The 25,119-nt window shown below is 53.4% G+C and overlaps 1 protein-coding gene across 1 annotated transcript; it reads right to left on the bottom strand.

Annotated features, from left to right (window-relative positions):
* Positions 1-10,970: 10,970 nt before the first annotated feature.
* LOC116953102 (dual specificity tyrosine-phosphorylation-regulated kinase 4-like) lies at positions 10,971-24,756 on the bottom strand. The gene is made up of 13 exons (XM_076074747.1): positions 24,701-24,756; positions 23,392-23,458; positions 23,032-23,119; positions 21,872-22,023; positions 20,651-20,787; positions 19,181-19,324; positions 17,327-17,465; positions 16,696-16,777; positions 15,974-16,146; positions 15,630-15,690; positions 14,561-14,678; positions 13,908-14,120; positions 10,971-12,788 (listed from the first exon to the last, which is right to left on the bottom strand). The coding sequence occupies exons 2-13, from the start codon at positions 23,395-23,397 to the stop codon at positions 12,242-12,244; spliced, it is 1,860 nt and encodes a 619-aa protein (XP_075930862.1). The 5' UTR covers positions 23,398-23,458; positions 24,701-24,756; the 3' UTR covers positions 10,971-12,241.
* Positions 24,757-25,119: the final 363 nt, after the last annotated feature.

The following is a 25,119-nucleotide window of genomic DNA, read 5'->3' on the forward strand; positions in this document are numbered from 1 at the left end:
CACCCCCACAACTCCCAATCGGTGATGGGGCAGTTGTGGAGAGAGTGGAGAGTTTCCCATACCTGGGCAGTGTGCTTATGACTGGCTCCAGTTTAACAGCAGAGGTCTCACTCCGAATCAGTCGAGCGGCAATATCTTTTCATCGGTTGCGTAACGCTGTGTGGAAGCTACCTGGTCTGTCGCTCCGCACTAAGCTTCAGGTCTTCTCGGCCACGGTCATTCCCTCCCTTCTCTACGCTTGCGAAACGTGGACCCCCCTAATGGAACATCTTCGCCGGTTAGAAACATTTAGGCTGGCCTGCCTACGATCCATCCTGGGTTTAACCAGACTGGATTGTGTGAGGAGCTCACAAATCCTTGAAAGATCTGGGCAGGGTCCCATCGGTGAGCTCCTCCGGCAGGCAAGGCTGCGATGGCTGGGTCATGTAGCCCGCATGCCCAGCCACCGCATGCCGAAACAGCTTTTGTTTGGCCGGATTGAGGGGGCTAAGCGGGCGCGGCACGGGCTAGAGAAGAGATGGAGTGATGTGGTACAGGAGGACGTGGAGCTGAGTGGACTTGCCGATGACTGGTACCAGCGGTGTCAAGATCGGCCTCTGTGGAGGAGGCTCGTGAAGGATGCTACTGGGCAGTTGGAGGCAGTCGCCCTCCAACAACAACGGAGGGCGGAGGAGCGACGCTCACAACAGCGAGCGGAGCGCCGGGTGGCTAAAGCACAGCAGGTTGGCACAGTAGGGGGCACAGGTGGTGCATCAGCCAGTCATCTCAGTCGGTCGACCCGTGGCACCTGGGTCTGCCCCGTGACCTCCTGCCAGCGGGCGTTCGACACTTCACGTGGGCTCAGGGTGCACATAGCCTGGCACAAGCGTCGTGGTGACGTCACCGCCACTTAGTGGCGAATGGCGGTTGTTGTTGTTGTTGTGTACACACATGTCTGTGTTAGTGTGTGTGTGCACACATGGCTGTGTTAGTGAGTGTTTGTGTGCACACATGTCTGTGTTAGTGAGTGTGTGTGTGTGCCCGTGCGCACATGTCTGTGTGAGTGTGTGTGCGCCCGCGCACATGGTTGTGTTAGTGAGTGTTTGTGTGCACACATGTCTGTGTTAGTGAGTTTGTGTGTGTGCACACACACTCACTAACACATGTCTGTGTTAGTGAGTGTGTGTCCGCCCACATGTCTGTGTTAGTGTGTGTGTGTGTACACACATGTCTGTGTTAGTGAGTGTGTGTGTGCACACATGTCTGTGTTAGTGTGTGTGTGTGCACACATGGCTGTGTTAGTGTGTGTGTGTGCCCGCGCACATGGCTGTGTTAGTGAGTGTGTGTGTGTGCGCCGTTTGAAGCATTCATGCTAGCCTACCCCACGATGCATCCTGGGTTCAACCAGCAAACCGGAATGTGTCAGGAGCTAACAGATCCTTGAAAAATCTGGAAAGAATACCATCAGTGAGCTCCTCTAGAAAGCGAGGCTGCGTTGGCAGGGTCATATAGCCCGTATGCCCAGCTAACGCATGCCCGAACAGATTCTGTTCTGTTTGGCCGGATTGGATGGTGGAAAAGCGGGTGTGGCAAGGGCTAGAGAAGAGATGGAGTGATGTGGTACAGAAGGATGTAGAGTTGAGTGGACGTGCCAATTACTGGTACCAGCTGTGTCAAGATCGGCCTCTTTGGAGGAGGCTCGTGAACTAAATTACTGGGCAGTTGGAGGCAGTCACCCTCCAGCAACAACGGAGGGCGGAGGAGCGACGCTCACAACAACGAGCGGAGCCCCGGGTGGCTAAATCACGTTGTCACAGTAGGGGGCACAGGTGGTGCATCAGCAAGTCGTCGCAGTCAGTCGACCCGTGGCACCTGGGCCGGTCCCGTGACCTGCTGCCAGCGGGCGTTCGACACTTCACGTGGCCTTAAAGTGCTCTTCGCCTGCCACAAGCGTCGTGGGGACGTCACCGCTCCTTATTGGCGAATGGCAGTTATTTCAATCTGGTACAGATACAATGGGAGGCTGATCGATGCCCGGGTGTGGTCAAATGATGGCTCCCTATTGGTCAACCATGTTATGTATGCTGATGATCTGGTGATTGCTGCTCACTCAGAGGAGGAGTTGGAGGTACTGCTGCTGAACTTAGAGCTTGTCACTACGAAACGGGGCCTTACCATCAGCCCCACCAAAACTAAGCGCCTGTCTGGGTATTTTGTGCCATCAAACAATCCATAGGGCAGTTGTGGAGAGAGTGGAGAGTTTTCAATACCTGGGCAGTGTGCTCATGACCTGCTCCGGTTTGACAGCAGAGGTCTCACTACGTATCAGCCGAGCAGCATTATATTTTAATCGACTGCGTAACGCTGTGTGGAAGCTACCTGGTCCGTCACTCCACACGAAGCTTCAGGTCTTCTCGGCCACGGTCATTCCCTCCCTTATTTCTGCTTGTGAAACGTGGACCCCGCTCATGGAACATCTTCGCCGGTTAGAAACATTTAGGCTGGCCTTCTTACGATCCATCCTGGGTTTAACCTGGCTGGATCGTGTGAAGAGCTCACAAATCCTTGAAAGTTTCATTCGTGAGCTCCTCCAGCAGGCAACGCTGCATTGGCTGGGTCATGTAGCCCGCATGCCCGGCCACCGCATGCCGAAACAGCTTTTGTTCGGCTGGATAGAGGGGGCTAAACTGGCGCTACAAGGCTCAAGAAGAGGTGGAGTGATGTGGTACAGGAGGATGTGGAGCTGAGTGGACTTGGATGTTATTAACCAGGTAAGTCATAACGTGATGTGATGTTTCCATCCTTCCTGCCGTTGTTTAGCAGTTATTTCCGACTCTGAATTCTCACCGTCACGGCCACCGTTACGGTGGTTCTCCGACGTTGATACGCTGGCCTCTCACTGTGCAGCAGCCAACGCCGCAGCTTGTGTTTCCCACGAGGTGGCGCTATGCCCGGTCCTCTGACACAGACACGCAATCTTCACTAACATAGCGACCGCTGCCCCCTTTTGCATCGATGTGTAGAGGAGTAGAATGGGGAAGTGGCGTCACTTGTGCTGTCCAGGGCGATGATGTGACGTCATGCGCTCGGGGCAGCAGAGTGGACGTCACGGCTCCTCAAGGATAAAAGGGGGACCCCGTGACGTAAGCGGGGTCGTAGCTGGAGAGTAGGGTCTGAGGAGGGTGGAACGGGGAGCCAGGGGCAAGAGGGTAGGGATAGGAGAGAGCACAGTGCCAGGCTAGACGTGGCTGTGCTCCTCGGTCGGCCGTGTTGGTTGATCCCACGGCCGGGGCAGAGGAGACAGCACAGGGCAGCCGGCTGTGTCGGGACCTAGCCCGGGACCCCTAACCCCTGGAGAGTTGTTCACCCCTGTGTATTGTTAAAGATTTGTAATAAAACCTTGGCGGAAGCCCTTACCTTACCTTAGCCTCCGAGTGAGTCGTCGGGAACTCCTTCACAACTGGTGTCAGGAGTGGTTACGCTGCCGTCGCTATGCCTAAATCGGGCGGGCGGCGTAAGAATCCACCGGCGGGACGCCGGGAGAGTGCTGACGACGTCGGGGAGGCTCCGGCTGCGACCCGGGGGCAGTCCGTCGCCGTGGAGATGGACTCGGCGGGGCAGGTGGCGTCGGCGGCTGGGGGTCCCAGCGCACCACCGCCGGTGGCGGGGGGCGATGCCGAGGAGCGGTCGCAGCTGCTCCTGCGGGCGATCGAGCAGCTCACCGCCGCCCTTACAGAGGTGGGAGCGCGGACGCACCCACCCGGCCCACACTCCGCGTGGCACCGGCGGATTCCCGCCGTTTTGCCGCCCGCCAATTTGGAAGTCGGCGCCATTTTTCATGCGCCGCCGGAGGTGGCGGCCATGTTGGTGGGGGAGCCGCAAGCGGACGTCATTTCAGCTGCGACGCCGTAAGCGGCAGCCATTGTTGCGGCCGTGGCTGCCGCGGATGCGGCTGCGGATGCCGCCGCGGCCCCGCGCCTCGCAATTGCGGCGGATTCCGTCGCAATTGCGAGGTGGCTCGTGGGTGCCGCTGCGGCTCCTCATCTGGCCGCGTCTGCGGCGTGGCCTGCCGGGACCGCAACGCCGCCGCACCTCGCCACGTTGGCGGGATGGGCCGCGGACGCCGCGGCGCCCCCCCCACGCTGACGCTATTGCAAGGTGGGCCGCGGGCGCCGCGGATCCATATGCCGCCGCATTTGCGAGGTGGCTCGCAGGCGCTGCTGCGCCTCCTCGCTTCGCCGCATCTGCGGCGTGGCCCACGGAGGCCGCAACGCCGCTGGCCCTCGTCGCGTCTGTGGGAGGGGCCGCGGGGGCTGCCGCGGCTCAGCACGCGGGCGGGGCCGCGGGGCTGGCCGTTGGCGATGCCGCGGGCCCGCACCTCGTCGCGCCTTCGAGGTGGGTCACGGGCGCTGGTGCGCCTCCGCATCCCGCCGCGCCGGCGGGGTGGGCGGCGGCCGCTGCTGCACCTCCGCACCTCGCCGCATCTACGGCGTGGCCCGGGGGGGCCGCAATGCGGCCGCTGCTCGCCGCGTCTCCGGCGTGGCTCATGGGGGGCCGCAACGCTGCTGCACCACGCCGCGTCGCGGGAGGTTGCCGCGGCTGCGGAGGCCGCTGCAGGGACGCACGCCGGCACCGCGGCTCCGTACGGCGCCGCGGACAGGTGGGTCGCGGGCGCTGTGGCACCTCCACACCTCGCCGCGTCTACGGCGTGGCCCGGGGAGGCCGCAACGCCGCCGCCCCTCGCCGCATCTGCGGCTGCAGATAAATCCGTCTCCGCGCCTGCGGGGTGACCCGCAGGGGCCACCGCGGGGCCGTGTTATACCACCGCGTCTCCGGCGTGGCCTACAGGGGCCGCAGCGCCACCGCACCTTGCCACGTCTTCGGCGTGGCCTATGGGGGCCGCAACGCTGCCGCACCACGCCGTGGTTGCAGGGTGGCCCGCGGGAGTCGGGGGGCTTCCATACCTCGCCGCACTGCGCAGCCAGGGACTGCGCCGGTTACCCCACATCGCGCTGTTTGTCATGAAAGTGGGCGACTGGTTGGCCTTCCAGGACCGGTTCGATGCGGCGTATATGTCGGTCGGCTGGTCCATGGAGGAGGCGTTGGGGGCCCTTCCAACCTACCTGGACGAGAAGGCGATGCAGGTCTTCAAGTCCATTCCCCAGGCCGATAAGGCTACGCTTCCGACAATGTACCTCCGGATGGCCGATGTACTCGAGCCGCCGTCCAGGGCACGCCAGAAGTTTTCGCTACGAAGGTGGGAGGAGGTGGAATCTCCATTGGTTTTCCGCTGCTCGCTCCTGGCCTTGGCACAGGCCGCATACCCTGATATACAGGGCAGGGCGCTGGACTCGATGGCCCTGGAACGGCTACTCGACCTGGCACGTGAGCTGGGGATCGCTTTGTCCATAAATAGCGATCGCCAGATCACGTCGTTGGCGGTGGTCGAAAACATCCAGGTGCACCTCTCCCTCCGCCAACAGCCCCGGATGGTGGCGTGCGCGGGGAACCCGGCGCCAGAAGAGGAGGCCGCCTCTCAGGGTGTGGACACCCTCGCGGCCCTGACGATGCCCGGTAGTCGCGGGAGGGGGGCGGGTGGTCGTCGTCCGGAGCAGCGGGGGCAGCCGGGACCTTCCCACCCGCAGGACACTGCCACGGTGACCTGCTTCCGCTGTGGTCAGCAGGACCACATTGAGCGGGGGTGTAGGAATGCCCCGGGGGCCTTCAGCAAGGGGGCTCCAACTCCTCCCGGACCCTCATCGGCATCGAGCCCAGGGCCCCAGGCGAGTCGCGACGCATCACCCGCGCGGCCGCCCCCCTCACCTCATGCATCTAGCGGGGCTAGGGCACATCGTCAGGGGGTTGTCCTCGAGGGGTCGGGTGCACCACCATTGTCACCCACTGGATGGCCCAGGCTGACCCGCCACTGGAACGCGCTGGCGCATCGGATGGTGGTGGCAGCTGCTGGCTCCTCAGCGTTGGCGGGTTGCGTGCAGGGGGTGTGAGTTCGCCTCTTGGTGGATATGGGGGCGTCTGCCACCATTATTTCAGAGGCCATTTTCAAGCTCCTACTCCGCAGCGTCGGTCCGTTAGGGCCAGTTCGTGGGGCTTGTGTCGCCGCGAACGGCAGCAGTTTGGGCATATTGGGCCAAGTTATAGCGTCGGTTCGGGTTGACGAGATTGAGTTGGCCGGGCCTATTTTGGTCTCCAAGACCTTGGCAGTTCCATGCCTCTTGGGGACCGACTTTTTGTCTAGAATGCCCATTCGAATTCTCGTTGACCAGGGCTGTGTGGAATTGCCGTCAGGGAGGCAGCTGCAATTCCTACAATCGCCTACCGTCCTGTCTCCCTTGATTGCCAGTGTGCGGGCTTTGAATAGGGCGGCGGTGACCGTGCCGCCGGCGTCACAAATCTTGCTACCCCTTAGGTTGCGCAGACCGCTCGAAGGGGACTCCACGGAGACAGGTATCCTCCTGTCCCCATCGAGTTACTTTTCAATGACGATGGGATTGGTGGGCGCCTTGACGGCTGTGTCGGGGGGCTAGGACCTTTTTCTACAGGTCCTCATTTCGGGGCCCACGCCGATCGTAATCCCAGCCGGTGCCGTCCTGGCGCACGCGACCCCGGCTCCCCTACCCGAGAGCGCTTCCCCGGATGGAGGAGTCGTGGCGGGCATGATGCGCGCGGGGGACTCCGACGCATCGTGGATCGCCACGTTGTGCGACGAGAATGCCTCGTTGTCCACCGGGGAGCGTCAGCAACTCCGCGAACTCATCGAGAGGTTCACCGATGTGTTTAGCCAAAGTAAGTTTGATCTGGGTTGCACTACTCTTTTGGAACACCACATATATACGGGCGACTCAGCCCCTATTCGGCTTAATTCCCACTGCTTTAGCCCTGCAGAAAAGGAGCATGTCCGCTCGGCTGTCGACGAAATGTTGGCGGCGGACATCGTCTCCCCTTCCACTAGCCCTTGGGATGCCCCCATTATGCTAGTCAAGAAACGGGACGGGAGTCTCCGGTTCTGCGTCGATTTCCGTAAATTGAACAAGATCTCAGTGGCTTACGCATATCCATTGCCTCGCATGGATGATTCCCTGGACGCCCTCTCGGGCGCGCGGTTCTTTTCGACTCTAGATTTGCTCTCCGGCTTCTTGCAATTGCCGCTGGACGAAGCCTCTAGACCCAAGACAGCGTTCTGCACGCCCCAGGGGCTGTTCGAGTTCAATTGGCTTCCTATGGGTCTTCATTCGGCCCCAGCCACCTTCCAGCGTCTCATGGAGATGGTTTTGGTGGGGCTGCAGTGGGAGACTTGTTTAATCTACTTGGACGACGTTATTGTTTTTGGGCGTACGTTTGACGAGCACTTGCAACGCCTCGAGGCTGTGTTCGTCAAAGTGCGCGCTGCGGGCTTGAAATTTAAATCCCAGAAATGCCATTTGCTACAACCATCGGTGAAGTATTTGGGACACATCGTTAGTGCGTCAGGTGTCGCCACGGACCCGGAGAAAACGGCTTGTGTCTGGACGTGGCCGACTCCCACATCTGTCGCGGAGGTGCGTAGCTTCGTCGGCTTCGCATCGTATTATCGCCGGTTTGTCCGCGATTTTGCGACGATTGCGAAGCCGCTGCACGCCCTCTCCGCCAAAGGCCAAAGGTTTTACTGGGGCGCAAAGGAGGAGGCTGCTTTTGCGACGCTTCGCACGGCCTTGGCGGATGCGCCGCCCTTGGGGTACCCCGATTTCTCGAAGCCCTTTCTGCTTGACATCGATGCCAGCGACACGGGCATTGGGGCAGTCCTGGCCCAGGTGGTCGACGGGGTGGAGAGGGTGGTAGCCTACGGCAGTCGGGTTCTGTCCCCGACAGAACAGCGATACTGCGTGACTCGGAGGGAGCTTTTGGCCATAGTTTTTTTTGTTCAATTGTATAGGCCCTACTTGTATAGTAGGCGGTTTACAGTCCAAACCGACCACGCGGCCCTGGTCAGCCCGCGGGTCAGCTGTCCCGCTGGTTCGAGGTACTCCAGGATTACCCCTTTGACATAATCCACAGAAAGGGGGCACTGCATGGAAATGTGGACGGCTTGTCCAGATTGTCGGCAGGCGGTGGGTGTGCTTGTGCCCTGGGCTCTAGCCATTGCAAGGATCCAGGGGACGTCGCGGCCCAGTTGGTCGCGTCAGCCGCGACGGCCACCCCCCCGGGTGCGGCGACATCCGCGGATTTCGGCCTGGGACTCCCCCGAGAGGTATGGTCCAGCTTGCAGATGGAGGATTCCTCTCTGCTGAAGCTACGGCGACGCGTCGAACGTACGGCCCGAGGCTCAGCTTCGTCGGCAGCCCCAGCGATCGCCGTGCATGACGGACTCCTCATGCGTTGGGATGCCCAATTGGAACGCTATTGCGTGGTTGTGCCCACTAGCCTGCGTGGTAAATTAACCCGAGCCATTCACGAGAAGCTTATGCACCTTGGCTACTACAAGACCCTATTGACCCTTAAGCGGGACTATTACTGGCCAGGTGTGGAGGGTGACGTGGCACTGATTTTGAAGGGTTGCCACGACTGCGCGCAGAGGAAGGCCCCAGTTGTCCAGGACCGGGCCCCGCTGCAGTCCATCCGGGTTTCTCGCGTTAATTAACTCATGGCGCTCGACATCTTGGGCCCATCCCCTGCATCCCAACGGGGCCATAAATACCTCTTGGTGGGCGTTGAGTACCTCACACGTTGGCCTGTGGTGTGGCCTTTGGTCGATCAGTCGGCCTCTTCTATCACTGAGGCGTTCGTCCAGGGGTACGTGTTGGACAAGGGCGCGCCGGAACAATTGTTGACGGATCAGGGGCGGAATTTCTCGTCTAAGCTGCTCAAGGAGGTGTGTGACCTCCTTGGCACCAAGAAAATCCGCACCTCGCTCTACCACCCCCAATCGGACGGGATGGTAGAGCGCTTGAACTGCACCCTCACTTCCATGCTGTGCCACCATGTGAACACGTCTCAATCGGACTGTGACCTGTTCGTCCCGGGGGTCTTGGCAGCCTATCGGTTGGCTCCTCACGCCTCAGCGGGATTTTCGCCTTTTTATTTAATGAACGGGAGGGAGCCGGAGCCCCCGGTGCACGTCCAACTGGACGTGGGGTCCTTCAGGAAGGGGTCGGCTGTGCCTGTCCCTTTGAAAGTCGCGTTTGACCGGCCGGCAGGCGGCTAATGAGCGGCTGCCCAAACACCAGGCAGTGGGCCTCCCGTGGGTAGCGGGCCAGAAAGCGTGACTGCATTGTCCCCAGGTCCCGGTTGGCACATCTGCCAAATTGCACCGCCCTTGGCAGGGTCCCGTTGAGGTCGTGGAAGTCCCCCGGCAGCAGTGCATCTGGATTCGGTTCGGACGCCGGCGGTGGATAGTGCACCCGTCCCGGCTCAAACGCTATATTCCATCTACCCTGGGGGATCCACCCCCAACTCCGGGGCAGCCGGCGGGTGATGCGTCTGTCGTGCCTGTCCGGCAGGGTCCTATTAACGGGGGAGGCGTTTGCCCTGTTTGTGTGCCCCTAGGGCCCTTCCAAGTAGCGCCGGCGAGGACCCCCCGGCCACCGGAGGCTACGGCGGTGGGCCTGTTGCCTGCGGACAGCCCACCTGCACCGGCAACGGACGCCACATGGGGAAGCGGGCCAGCAGCGCATACCCGTTCAAGGGGGATGCAGCTCGGGTGATGGCCTGGGCGGCCGTTCGTAGGGCCCAGCCCCGGCGCCCGCTCGGCACTGCCGGCCGGAAGAAGCCGTCTTACTTTTTCCCGTTCATTTGGTTGTTGTTGTTATTGTGATGCCTGTGATGCCGTGCTGCCCTAAGGTTGGGGTTTTCTTGCTGCCGGGTCGGCTGTTTTTTTTCACAGGGGGGGGTAATGTAGAGGAGTAGAATGGGGAAGTGGCGTCACTTGTGCTGTCCAGGGCGATGATGTGACGTCATGCGCTCGGGGCAGCAGAGTGACGTCACGGCTCCTCAAGGATCAAAGGGGGACCCCGTGACGTAAGCGGGGTCGTAGCTGGAGAGTAGGGTCTGAGGAGGGTGGAACGGGGAGCCAGGGGCAAGAGGGTAGGGATAGGAGAGAGCAGTGCCAGGCTAGACGTGGCTGTGCTCCTCGGTCGGCCGTGTTGGTTGATCTCACGGCCGGGGCAGAGGAGACAGCACAGGGCAGCCGGCTGTGTCGGGACCTAGCCCGGGACCCCTAACCCCTGGGGAGTTGTTCACCCCTGTGTATTGTTAAAGATTTGTAATAAAACCTTGGCGGAAGCCCTTACCTTACCTTAGCCTCCGAATGAGTCGTCGGGAACTCCTTTACAGATGTAACGGTAGCTCTCGCTGTTCCACAGGCTGTGTCTCTCCCATTAGCGCAGCTGCTGTGCGTACGTACGGCAACGGGACTTCTTTCCATGTCTGACCCCGCCTACTTACCCTTGGGTGACAGCCACCTCAAGCCTCTATATAGCTTCTTGTTACAACAGCTCTTTCTTGTTCGGCAGTTCTACTGCTGTGTCTTTCTACCTGATGACGATTGCTTGCGTTGCGATCGAAACGTCGTGATTTATTATTTATTTTTCTACCTACGTTGGAGGCAGTCGCCCTCCAGCAACAACGGAGGGCATCGGAGCGACGCTCACAACAACGAGCGGAGCGCCGGGTGGCTAAAGCACAGCAAGTTGGCACAGTAGGGGGCACAAGTGGTATGCAGCCAGTCGACCCATGGTGCCTGGGCCTGTCCCGTGACCTGCTGCCAGCGGGTATTCGACGCATTGCGTGGCCTTAAAGTGCACTTAGCCTGGCACAAGCACCGTGGTGACGTCACCACCACTCAGTGGCGAATGGCGGTTGCTGTTGCAGTAATTGTGGGAACTCATTAAGCCGCTTCCAACAGGCAAGCGAACATCAGGACTCCCAGACCTCCGATTAGCACGGTTGGCTACGTACGGTGTGAAACAAGTTCAACAAAATACCCACAGGACTCAAGGTAAGTGTTCATAAAACAATATTTTACTTCTTTTCACGTGATTTTATATTATATTTACATTGCGGTATTCATCACATTACATATATATGTACAATATATCTTCTAATTTGAAATTATCAATGCTTCCATTTTTATTGAACCATAACACATTTTATAACACTAGCCATATGGGCATTTAAATATAGTGCATTATAGTGTTCTGACTTATGAACTGTTCGACAAACAAACGGTTCTCTAACCGTGGCAAGGTCATCATCTGAGAAGTGCCTGAATGAAAACCAGTGAGGGGTGAGACCAGCTACGTTACTGGGCTAGACCTGTGTGTGTGTAGTGTGTGTGTGTAGTGTGTGTGTGTAGTGTGTGTGTAGTGTGTGTGTGTAGTGTGTGGGGGGGTGTTGCGGTTAGTGCGCTGGACTATAAACCAGGAGACCCGAGTGTGATACTGAGTGTGTGTGTGTGATGTACAGGCAGACTGACGAACGTCCACACTTACGAACGAGCTTACTTAAGACAATTATTTTTAATGATCCGGCATTTGAATGTGATCTCGCATTTGTGAACCGAACCGCTGAACTATTGGTTTGGCAAATGTACAATAATTATTCTAACTTATTAACTTCAGAGTTTAACACCTAGTAGGAGGCTGTCGTGACCAATATCATCCATAATAGAGGTTTGTTGGGTTAGATCGCGTAAATATGTAAATGTGTTGTTAAACCTGCCACCACCCGACACAACCAATGAGTAAGGTTTGTCACGTAAACAGAACGTGCCAATCCGTTACTAGTACAGCACAATTGCCCGAATGGCAATGGATACCCATAGTCATTTATATTCATTCATTACCCCCCCCCCACCCTTCGCCCAAGAAGAGCACACAAGTGACGTCATCACATCTACCCCTATATTTAAGGAACAAAACAGGGGGATTTCTCCACACATTTATATATTTACACGATCTAACCAAAAATACCTGTATTATAGTATTTTAAACGTTTCCCTTTTTAATAGAACCATAAGACATTTTATTTAAAAACAGTACATTATTGTGTTTTGGCCTACAAACAGTTCGACTTATGAACGGGTCTCAAGTATGGAATCCGTTCGTAAGTCGGTGACTGTCCATATTAGTATTGTGTGGTGTGTGTATGGTGTGTGGTGTATCATGGGGTGAATGGGGGGGGGGTGTGTGTGTTTGTGTATGTGATAGTGGTTTTGTTGAAACGAATAAACTAGGACCACCACCCCCTCCACTGCCTTCGCTACCCATGGCTACTCTGTAGTGGCCCTGCCTCTGCAGAGCAGCACGCGGCATAAGAATGAGCGGATCGCTCTTCCCGCGCGAGCCATTTGAGACCGCTTCTTCGTCTTCTTCTTCTTCTTTTCTCCCTCCGCGACGACCACCATCTCCTCCATCTCCTCCTTGTCCTTCTCCAACACGATATCCTCTTCCTCCACCATCTCCTCTTTCATCTTCTCCTCATTCTTCACCATCGTCTTCTCATTCTTTGCCATCAAAGTCTCCTCCTCCTCCAGAACCAATGTGTTCTCGTCCTCATCATCCTCTTCCTCCAGAACAAGTGTCTTATCATCTTCATCATCCTCCTCCTCCACCACCACCTCCTCCTTCGTCTTCACGTCGTACTCCACCATCTCCACATTCTCCTCCCCGATCCTCTGCTCCACCTCCAACCTCTCCTTGTCCAACACCTCCATCTCCATCGTCTCCTCCTTCAACTCCTTCAGCACGTCCTTGTCCACAACCTCTGTCTTCTCTACAGAGGCCTGGGTGTGCGAGGACGGCTGCACCGGGTCCGGTCTGCGAAGAGACGCGCACGAGACCGTTCTATTCTCCCGCTACGACAGAGATCGCAGTCAGCTACCGATCATGCAAAGATTGGTTTAAACTTGTGGCAGATTAACCGAGCTTAATAATATCAGAATAATAATTATAATACGCCAGCAGCAGTAACTATGGCAGGAGGCCAGTTTTAAACCACGACCAACAAGCGACAACGAGTGCTACCGCCTGGCCCATGTGACCTCCACAATTGTGTAAGATTTCCACGATGGTGATTTGTGTTTGGAAGAGCCACGCTCCTTCGCGCCGGGGCATCTCAGAACACGTGGCACGTGAGAAGCGACTTGCATCGCATTCTCACCGTAACACATTGTGAAAGGGGCCAACCCCCGGTGGTAGCTGTCACGCGCGGTATAAAGTGACTTAGCACCAGGGCTGAAAGCGGGCGTTGGTCCGCCAATGTTGTGATGGTGAGTTGCCATGGGCAAGATAACACGTGGCTTGATCATTAACTGGCCTCACCCAAACATCAATCGTGGAAAATAAATGTTTCGATTTAAAGCTTTCGTGACTGCAGGGATTCATCTTCTTGGTTCTTTCGGTAAAGTCACGTAGAATGGAAATATTTTATCACGTTTCATTTTTATTATTTTATTTCCATTCTACGTGACTTTACCGAAAGAACCAAGAAGACGAAAATGAATGTGTTTGGAGCCTAATCTACGTGTGGGTTTGGCATTGTGGGTGTGGTTGTGAGGGTGGCAGGCTGGCAGTGCAGTTTGAACGCTTGAGCCTCACAGCAATAATGTCATGGGTTCCATTCCCAACATGAGCCACTTTCTCTGTATGGTCACTATGCTCTCCACCTGGACTGCGTGGGTTTCCGTCGGGTTCTGCAGCTTTCTTCCATAGCTGAACCCACGCCAGCGATGCAAGTGGTGTGGGATAAACATGCCAATGTAAAAAAATATATATTTGTAGTCGATTCGGATATGCACGACAAAACCGTGTTCCCTACTGCGAACAGAACGTAGCAGTTCCCTCCTGAAAAGTCTTGAAACTCCTGGGTCAACAAGTGTAAAAATAACAGTAATAATAACACACACAAAGGACACGCGCACATTCAGAGTGGCTTACCGTCGTTCAGTGGCTCCAGAGTTTGCGTCATCTTTTCTCGAGGCCAGAGCGATTGAGCCCTGGACACTGCCGGGAGAGGTGGTGGTGGTGGTGGTGGTCGTGGTGGCTGTTGTTGTTGCTGCGCCTTGTTGACTGGGCTCACTTGTCCCTGTACTCTGGAGCCAGCTATGAAGCAGCGCCTTGACAGATGTCATTCGGTGATTCGGGTCCCATCTGTTGGAACACAAGGACACACACGTGGTGAACATGGTGAGAGCGATGATATAAGAGTTGATGCCTTTGTGTGTCGGCATAATGATCCAACTTTGACAAAAACATCGAAGATTACACTGCAAATTGCTCAATTAAAATAGTCGATTTCTCTTTTTTAACCAGGTAAAACGCACTACTGAGTGTGGGCGACCTGCCCACACATGATGACAGCTCACCAAAGTGGCCCATCACATGCTTAAAGTAACCAAAAACCAAAAAATCTGTTTCAGAATGCAAACGGAAAAACTGCAAAAATAAAAATAATCCGTGCGAACACCACCGGGAGAGATGAACTGTAAATGTGCAGGCGTCAGGGCCGGGAACGACCGAGCGATTGCCAATCGCTTGGGGGACAGTGACTAATGCGGGAATCCTTGATGGGAGGGAGAGGGGTTTCTTACTGGAGGCAGCGGCTGACAAAGTCCAACAATCTTGGGTCTTGGTCCTTGAGCAACAAGTGAAGCGTGGAACTCGTCGCAGCCTCTCCGTCGTTGGGGTTCAGTGGCTTCCCCAGAGGATCTGTGGGAGCCGAGCACGGCGGTAAGAAATGGCGTCGCACACCCTCGCTTGCAGCACACCCAGTAGCGCCGCGGCACAACGCCGCATCAGAGCCCAAATTTGCCAACATAAAAAAAACGACGCTATAAATCACCCGGTAAGATTTACAAATCAGTACCGGTCACCCACAGACTACTGCAGGCTGTAGAAAACAGTGGGCCCCTTCCTTAGCGACGAAAGCCTCGCGCAGGAATAACGACAGAGCAAATACCAAATTTACGAAAACATTAATTTTGATAATAACGTTATCAGGAAAACAAAAAGTTCCCTGGACTCTGATCTAACTTTCATGATGCGTGCGTCGCTTTTAAAAAAACATGAGAACGTAAACAGCTGAAACAACAAAGGTGAATCACTGTGGAGTGTTTGGCATCATCAGGCATGGGCATGAGTGGAAGAAAGGGGACACTTAGATCCGTAGTTGATTGTCGGGTTCGACCACAAAATGATCTGACCACGTGTTTGTCATTAAGACTCTCGCCGTTGTCACGTGGTGTACAGGCACTGAACGCCAACTTTTCTGGATTGTATTCTGACTTCCTGGGCCTTGTCCTGAGGATGCTTGACACAGTTCAAGTGAAGAGTTTTCCTCATCTAATTGCTGTCAGATTTGCCAATTTATGAGAAATTATCTTAAACTCCCCCCCCCCCCCCCACGCACGGGCGTTTGAGCTGAAATAGTCGGCGTGTCACGAATTGTTCATACGCCACACGCCGGGTGATGGAGGGTTCTTTAAGAGACGCAAACATTTGGCCAGATCATGACAGAGTTGCCTTACCTGAAAATCAATGACGAATCATGATGCGGAAGCAGAAGGAATTGAATGTACCAAGAGACCCCCCCCCAGAACTAGAACAGCCCTGGGCCCCTATCGAACTTTATACTTTCTATCGCTCATCCCTCCCACTCACCAAAGTACTTCTGTCTGCGGGGAGCATTGTTCACGTAGTTTTTCGGAGGCATTCCCAGGACCTACACACAGTTCACACAAAGACAAGGGTCACCCAGATAACCTCAACGGCCTGTCGTGGCAAATGCTGCTCGTGAGTGGCACCAAATAAGGGCGGCACTTTACACGCGACGCCAACTACTCATTTAAGGCCGAGTCGACATCGTGGCGGCCTAGGATGGTTGACACTTTCACGATAATATCTCTGACACTTTCTACACACAACACCGGCCATTCGGGAGATCATCACGTGGCATAAACCCGCAAACCAACGGGGGATTGCAGCAAAAGGCGTGTGGACAATACCTCTATGCAGGACTGGAGGTATTCCGTGACGTTCTTGGCCTTGAATAACGCCCTTCCAGTCGCCATCTCCACCACCATGCAGCCGAGTGCCCACATGTCGACTGTGCACCTTAACTGGTAGCCCAGCAACACCTCCGGAGCCGTGATGCTCAGGGTGCTGCAGACATCTGGGGCTGCATGTCGCAAAGACAAAGAACAACAAATCCTCGTTTAACCTTTAACAGCATCATCGCACCGCAATGCCGTCACACACACACGTGTACACACAGAAACACACTGGTACACACGAGCCCCCTATAGCCTTTAACAGACTGTTGTGGCAATTGCTGTGAGCGAGCAGCACCTATGAAGGGTCACATGGCACACGAGGGGGTGGTGTGGCCGGCGCCACGACCCGGCTGCCTTTGTCTCCACAGTGCTGGATGTTTACACAACGCACCAGGTGCTCGATTAAGTCTGAGTCGATATAGTGGAGGCCCCCAGGATCGGTTCAAATATTCACCACGGTTTTTAGTCATAAGTGGGACAAGAACGTGGGTTCCTGTGTTCACAGCGTAGCGTGTCAAGCACTGCGTCAAACCCTCGCCGCACTCGCACAGACAAAGTTGAGCGCTCAGTGTGAGTAACCTCGAAGACGCTGCCACAACTCGCGGTTTCACACGCTCCTCACGGTGTCACACGCACTCCTTTGCTTACAGATGCACGCAGTTAAGGTCACTCACGTTGTTGTCCCACGAAAAAGCTGGACTCAAAGTCGATGAGCCTCACGGTGCCCGCCACGGTGTCTTTGAGCAGTACGTTGGCCTAGACGAAGAGAGGCAAACAGGGATTCGTATTCAGAGGTTACGCTAAGAGCATTCAGCAACCAGCAGTGGACTGTTGTTGTGCCAAAATACATTAAACAGATGGGGTGACACGGTGCCGCCCAGGTAAGTCACAGCGAAGCTAGATGTTTCCTGAAAGCTGCCACTTTCAAATGTGTTGAGATAAGATGTCAGCTGCACTCTGAGATGCCCCAATGTAGAGAGTGGCTCCATCAACAATAAATAATGATAATCATGACTACTGCTACTCCTACTACATGAAGGTTAGAGCCACTGGAAGAAGTGAGTGTTAACGAGTTGAGGAAAAAACAAAAACACACTTGCACGGACCCAGTTAATGCTTTCTACCACGTGCTCAAACGCGTTTGACATATTTGCAAGTCGTTCACTTCATTCACGTTTCATTGTCTCCCAAGATGCGGGTAACACTTTGAGCAACGTGTCGTCCGGTTTTCTCTCTGGAGCGAGTCCCGAAACAGCAACAAGGCGACTTGGAAACGAAGTTGCGCTGAGCGCCGTGTCCACTCACCAGCTTGAGGTCCGCGTGGACGATGTTCTTAGAGCGGAGATGGCGCAGGGACTTGAGGATTTCCTTGGTGTATGTTTTCACCGTCTCCATCTCCAAACCCTGGAGACTCGCTGCCTTTGTGACTTTCCTGAGGCTATCGCTGTGAACGAGGCAGCAAGCAAATTGCATTTGTTAGGGCTAGGGTGAAGTGCTAATTCTAGAAAAAATATTATTATTATTTACATTGTTCAAGGCACAGCAGACCCAACAATGTGCTTCAGAGTGCCATACAGTGAAATATGTACGTATATTTTAAATCTCTAATTCATCTACATATCACACGAGATGTAGGATTTTAGATTTTCTTTTCAAATGGGAGAATCGCTGAGGTCAGGCGCAGTTCTTCAGGCAGAGAGCATTTCAAATCTCAAGGCCTAAGAGCGAAAAGTTCCAGGCTTTGAAACGTTTTTTTTTCCAAAAGTGCAGCTGACAGATCGGCATGGTCATGGTGTGTGAGGACCTCCACACTCCTAGAAGGTAAAAGTTCCCACGGTAGCTCTCCAGGACTCTCCCCTAGTGACAGAGCCAAACAAATGCATGCGTCTCGTTAGCAAAATGTTCCAAATTATTAGTTTTTTTTCAAATGTATGTATGTTGAATTTATTTTGCACCACATGTAGCCAACCGCGCTAATTGGTTGGCTACGTACGGTACCATTCGGTTTGGTGGAATGTAAAATCTGAGCTCTGACGCTGGATGTCATCGACAGTAAAACGTCGGTTGTGTAAAATATGATTTTATTTATTTGTCTTTATCAACATTCAACTGGTTTGTTGAAAAAAAAAACAAATCAGTCGGCATATTTGTCCACGTGACAACTCAGTTTGTTTGGCTCTGTCGGGTGGTAGAGGGCGACAGTTAAAATATTGGCAATTAAACCGACACATTATAACCCCCCAAAAAACTAATTAACTATGATTCATGAGGAGGACAATAATAATGTATTATTTTTCGACTTGTTAACCCAGAAATCTCTCAATGAGTCTTGAGACTCTTTTAGTCCTGCCAGGTCGATCTTGCTGCTGAGTGCGATTCCACTTTGAGTGATTTGCCGGTGACATTTCAGCATTGGGATGTTTGGACCGATACCGGATACATCGTGTTTGTTTTGTTTTTGTTTAGCCATGCCGGGACATCGGAGAGCCCGGAGGAAACACGCGCAGAACGAGGGAGAGAACATAGCGACTTGACACGTGCTCACACTCAAACCCTCACTCAAAAAAGGGAAAGCTCCCCCGTATAGCCTGAACACAATGTTGGGGCAAGTGCTGTTGAGCGAGCACCTATTAAGGCGGGCGGTTCGCCAACACCACGTCCGACCGCCTTTGTCTCCCCAGTGGTGATGATTTTACACACCGCACCAGGCACTCATTTGAGGCTGAGTCGACCTAGGGGAGGAGGCCCAGGACCAGTTACGATAATCGTCGCTTGTGTTGCCCGTGAGCGGGAATCGAACTCCCATACTCCTCTCACTGACACACCCACACACTGCACTCACAGACTTACACTCTACAGAACTGAGTGATGATATAAAAAAATCCACACAGAGAGGTGCCCGAGTCAGGATTCACACCTAGGCCCTCCTTGCTGCGAGGCACGAGGGTTACCAATGTACCGCCGCCGCCCTGCTGATCGAGTGGGCAAGACGACGTAAAAAGTTGTCAGGGCTGACAGAGAGGAGAGAAGCTTGCAGCCCAATGTGTGCAACGTAGATAATGTGCATCCCCAGACAAATGTCGGCTTCACAATGTCACAACGTATGCGGTAGCGAGGGCGCTGCAAAACAACGACGCTGCCAGATGCGCTGCTCCCTACCCCAGCAGCTCCATGACGATGCAGAAGTGTCTCCTGAACCAGAAGTGATCCAGGACATGGATCGTGTTGGAGTCTTCATTGTCTTGGTCTTGAAGTGCTGATGCAATCCGGCTCCCCATCCCCTCGGAATTCTGGTACCTGGCACTGAAAAAAGGAAGTCCACAGTTTCACTTGATTAATAATAGTGACAATAATGACTTATTAGACTTGCAACGTGCTGCAGTCTTCACACGCTCCCGACGCGAGAGAGAAAGATGATGACACAGGCGCGAGACGATTTACAGACAAGCGAGGAGGCAGCAACAAGGCTGTGAGCCATTGCCAACAATTGCCCAAGCTTGGAGGTGCTTTATATATTAATCCTTTATCGGTAGAGAGGCTCCCAGAAGGCTATGCCGAAGGTCCGTGCAGCATAGCTTGGCACCAGCAATCATAGAGTGCGGTTATGTCGCTACAATTCTCTAGGGTGAGTACGATCTTCTTAAAAAACAATGGCACTATGCCTCTCTGAATAAAATTGTCGAGATTCAGAGGTGAATCGGACAACTTGCAGGCATCTCGGAACGGCAAAGGGTTAAGATGTTTTAGTCACTGCAGGGATTCATATTCTTGGTTCTTTCGGTAAAGTCACGTAGAAGGGAAGCAATAAAATAATAAAAATATAAAACAATAAAATTCTCACGACGTTTGGACTGATAATGATTGCTTGTGTTTCAGTCTAAACGTGATGAGAATTTTATTGTTTTATATTTTTATTATTTTATTGTTTCCCTTCAACGTGACTTTACCGGTTAAGATATTTTCGGTCAATCAATGAACGTTTGTACATGTGGGAGGAAACCGGAGTGCCATTATAAAACCCTCGAGTGTGAGGAGGGGCAATGCGCTATCCCCACAGAGATTGTAACACGTGGGGATGAATCCACTCTCTTAAAGCCGTAATTAACTTGAGCCAGCTCTGAGCATAGTCCCCACACGCGTTTCTGAGTCACTCGTGTGTCTTCAATAGCAACTCAGCAGCTCAGACTTGAGATGAGCCCGAGTGTTCGAGGCCAAGGCAGAAGCCGTGACAATGAACACGGCTCTCATAGCGCAACACGAGCACGAAGGAAGGCGATGGTGGTTAACAGACAGTCTGCAGTAGCTTCACAGTAGGGGCCAATGATATTTTTTATCCCAAATTTACTCATTTGAAGGTGATATTTGTAGCATGTGGACTTTTTGCCAATACCAGTTGCGTTGTTTTTTTATACACTTGGGAGGAAACCAGGGAACGCAGAGGAAACTGATGCAGACCAGGGGGACAAATTACCAACTCGATTTAAGAAGGCGCCTGAGTCAGGAATCGAACCCAGGTCCCTTGTTGCTGTGAGGCTAAAATATCCACTACTTAAAACCACACGGCTGCCCACGATGAATAAAATTAACAATGTCAGCCTCATTAGGGTCCATGCTGCTGTGAAACCTTACCTCGACGGGATGTTGAGCATCTTCACAGCTACGATGGTGTTGGTCTTGTGGTCGAGGCACTTTATCGCCTGGCCCTGACCCCCAAACCCAATCGTCTCCAGCACCTCGTAGCGGTAGTTGAGGTGTTCGTTCTTGAACTGCACAACAATCGCACGGCGGTTAAGTCACCGACTTCAATTGACGCTCATTTAATGCGTGCCAATTCAGCACTCTTTAAAGACGATGAAAACAGAGACGCAATCCATGGCGTGCGCTAGATAACCAAGTGTCAGATGTCATTTGGGTGGCAGCGTGGCAACGCGGTGTAACCACTGTGAGCTTGTAATCACCAACACACTGTTGCAGCACACGTCCAAGCAATAACCTGTTGGACTATATAGTGACGGAACAGTGAATGCGGGCCAAAGTTCTTGACACCAGAACCTACCGTGGAGCTGATCTGTCCACTGACCATTGGCTTGTCATCTCTACGATGCACATGCCATTCTTCCACTGTGATTGTGGGTGTTCACTGATGAAATCATTCAAACCGACAATAGTTCAGTCTCAGCTAGGGTCTGTCCTGTGACCTGAAAGCATTTTTCAGCATTGGGATGCTTTGCCAATTTCAATTATATTGTGTATGTTTATCAATAGGAGGGCATCCCCAGTTGCAGATGTCCCTGCGGAGCAGGCAGTTACTCAGCATCTGGTCTGCATGTGGGTATTGGTCTGCCAATTGTGAGCCATGATTGCTGCTATATGTGTATTCCCAATTTGGTAGTTTGCAGGTACGTTTCCAAATTAGTATAATATGGGCCGTGATGCCGGTACACAATGGCCTACAAGTTCTTTATGAAGTCACGTCATCTTTAATGTCCACTGTGAAGCAGACAGCGCATATAATTTAATGGTTTAAACACATTGCAGTATGAACAGGGTGTCCGCTGGGATTTGTATGATACTGTGTGATAACGCAGTGTGTGAAAATGCTGTCTGGAAGGATGCTTATGGCTGATTATGGTGTGCATGGTGATGTCGTGTGCCCTGATACTGCATGTGAGGAAACTATGCACGATGGCACTGCATGTGTGTGTGATGATGATGATGATGACAACCGAAGAAATAACCAAGGCGGCACGTCGCAATTGAATCGCGAACTTGTGCCACACGCCTCGAACGCACGACTGCTGGACCAGGTGATCGCCGCCCCCAAGGCCAGCGTTTTGTGGGGAGTCTTACCGTGATGTAATCATGGTTGTCGTCATCATAGCCACCATTGGTGGTACCCGAGGCGACGTTGTGGAGCCCAAAGTACCATATTTTACGAATGGCAGCGAGTTCCTTCTGCTGGTCACTAGTTAGGAACTTAGTGCCAAAAATCTTCCGGATTTCTGCAGACATAAAAAGAACAATTATATTTTAGTAAAATTATTACCCTTGTGTACCCAAAAAAGCATCACTTAGTCTCAAGACTCCTTCTCGGGAGGTTCCTAGCAAGATTTTGGAATAGAGGGCAATGTTACATGGAATCTCAATTTTAGTCATTTGCAGTGTAACTTTTCACTATTTGGGATGTTTGGCCGATGTATATATGTAACATTGTGTGGGGTTTTTTTTCTAGCTTTGGGATAAAGCTGGAAAACCCAGAGGAAACCCATGCCCAACAGCAGAACATATAAATTCGAGACAGGGATGGCACCAGAGTCAGAAATCAAACTCAGGTCCTCTACATCTTGTTCTGAGATATCCGAAGTGTTATACCCACTGCGCTGCCACCCTACTGTACAAAGTTTAGATCCCATAGAAATTCATTTTGCAATTGATGTTGTTACAGTACTGATTCTCTAGGACAGAACGTCACCTTTGCGAAGTAGGTTTAGCAGACTACGATCGAAATATGATTGTAACCATCTTAAGGGAAAATATCAAACTAAATATGGTGGTTATGGTTAAATCATAACTCTTGCTTTCGTAAGAGCGGCATTACATTATCTGTCCCACTGCACCAGCCAATCAGCTGCTAATCACCTGAAAATATAAGCATGCCTCCATGCAACACGACCACTTTGATTTTCCATACACAACATGGCTGCTCTGACATCAACCCTTGAAACATCGCCATTATGACGTCCCCCATGCAACATGGCCGTCCCGTCCCCCATTCAACAGTCACTGTGAAATCCCCTGTCCAACCCCTATGCAACATGGCTGACACGATATCCCCTATGTAATATGGCCGATGCAAGTGACCCCCCCTCCACCCAACTATGAAAAATGGCCCACGTAACATCCCCTACGTAACCTGGCCGACATAACGTCACTCCGCCCCAAGCAACATGACCAGAGTGACGTGCTCCACGCACGATGACCACAGTGATGCTCCTCATTTCTGTTATTACCTTTGGGAGATTTGCTCCGGATCTTTTTCTTCGAGAGCAGCGCACTCCACGTCCTACAGCATGGACACGCATTTTCAGAATGGCTTGTCTACACACACACAAAGAGAAAGCGAACGGTCCACCATACAAGCTTCAACAAAATGTTGGGGCAAGTGCAGTTAGCGAGCACTGAGCCAGCATCGCTGAGACCCTGGGTTCCATGGTGAAGAGGCATTCTGATAAACACACAGGTCGGCAAGCAGACACACACACACACACAAGTAAACAGGGTGACAGGTAGGCACAGGGATATGGAATGAAAATATTGGCGTGAATCACATTACCACCTATACTTTACCACACGAATCGAGGAAACCGTACCTCCATGTTGGTGACTTGCAGAGCAGGATCAGCAGAGGTGATATTATTTTTCACAGGTTCAAGGTCTCTATGGATAGCAGATGAACATGAGGGTTAGACAGAGTCTAGGGTGCCCAATGGCATAATTTCTATACGAGTCACGGGGGAAGTGGGGGTGATGGGTGCGGCATTGGTTCAAAAGCCATTGTTGTACTGCACTTCTGTGCTCGATACGTTTTTGTCCCCCCGACTTAAGCATGGCCTCAATAAGCACCCAAATGTTCACCAAGAACCCACATCATCACGGATCCACATTATTAATACGGACCCACATAATCAACATGGACCCACACCAACACAGACTCATATCATTAACCCGGTAGGAACGTTGGGTTGCTCGGTCAATGGCCAGGGGTGGTGTATTCCGTAAATATGCCCGACTGTGAGGGCGGGCACAAGCCGACGTGAGTAGGTTAAACGTTGAGTTTTATAAGGGCACCACGGGGTGACCAGCCCCTCCCCACCCAGCCCCCCCCCCACCCAGCCCCACTCTCCCCACCCAGCCCCTCCCCACCCTCCCCACCCAGCCCCTCCCCACCCTCCCCACCCAGCCCCTCCCCACCCTCCCCTCCCTACCCAGCCCCTCCCTCCCCACCCTCCCCTCACCACCCAGCCCCACCCCTCCCATTTTTGGATGCACGACGGACGGACACAATAATCCCCTGTGGGCTGGTGTAACCAGGAGGTTCCTACGAGTATTAACAGAGATTAACATCAACACAAACCAATATCAACACGAACCCTCATAATAAACATGGACCCATATAATCAACACGGACCCACATCAGCACAGACTCATATCATTAACCCGGACCCATATTATTTACAGGGACCCACATTATTAACACGGATCACCATTATTAACACAGACCCATATAAGAATAGGGGTTTTCCCTATTCCTCGGGCATCCTCTGGTCTATCACAAATTGAGACGAGGCTCAAAAGAAAGCTGTCTCTGGTGTGGACCAATCAGTTTCAAGGACAATGCATATATTATCAAAGTGTGTGTTTTGTTTGCATTTTGTGTTTAATGCAGACATGATTCCTCGTAAAAAGGTTTCAGTTTTGTTGCCAGAAAAAAGGGGAAAACCCTATTCTTATATTTTGGTACTGGCAAAGGAGGTCTAATGATGTAGACCCATATAATCAACACGGACCCACATAATCAACATGGACCCACATCAACACAGACCCATATCATCAACACGGACCCACGTTATTAACACGGATCCACATGATGAACACAGATCAACATCAACACAAACCCACATCAAGTGTTCGCTCGGATGGCTTCAGCTGCTGCTTCGTGCGACCGTCTTCTCCGTGAAAATCTCGTTAATGACGTAACGAGGCACGTGACACGATGACGTAGGGAAGACGTCATTAGCGATGTCACAGTCACGTGGTAGTGCCACGTGACCACCTGCCACCCCCGCCCCGCAATAACCGCCCTTCGCCACTTGGTGGCAGTGACGTAACAGTGGCGCGCGCACTGTGACGTCACCCGCCTTCACCCCCTGCACCGCGGGGGCCCCATCGGGGAGGGGGCAGCGGGGGAGGAGCCAGCGGGGGAGGGGCCAGGGGGGGTATTGGGGTGGGAGAGGCGGGGCTACGGCCCCCGTGGGTCTCTTCCGGCTTCGATGGCCGCTCACAGCCAACACCGCGGGGCCTCCCTCTAGGTGGACTCA

The sequence above is a fragment of the Petromyzon marinus genome, chromosome 50, assembly GCF_048934315.1.
Source record: "Petromyzon marinus isolate PM22_M1 ecotype Great Lakes invasive population chromosome 50, UKy_Petmar_22M1.pri1.0, whole genome shotgun sequence".
Classification (NCBI taxonomy): Eukaryota; Metazoa; Chordata; class Hyperoartia; order Petromyzontiformes; family Petromyzontidae; genus Petromyzon; species Petromyzon marinus.

Excerpts from the sequence above, each read along its gene's own strand:
- LOC116953102 (XM_076074747.1), bottom strand. Across the intron at positions 22,024-23,031 it reads CCGGAGCAAATCTCCCAAAG|AAATCCGGAAGATTTTTGGC; the intron begins GTAATAACAGAA and ends TTATGTCTGCAG. Across the intron at positions 12,789-13,907 it reads TCTGGAGCCACTGAACGACG|ACCGGACCCGGTGCAGCCGT; the intron begins GTAAGCCACTCT and ends GTCTCTTCGCAG.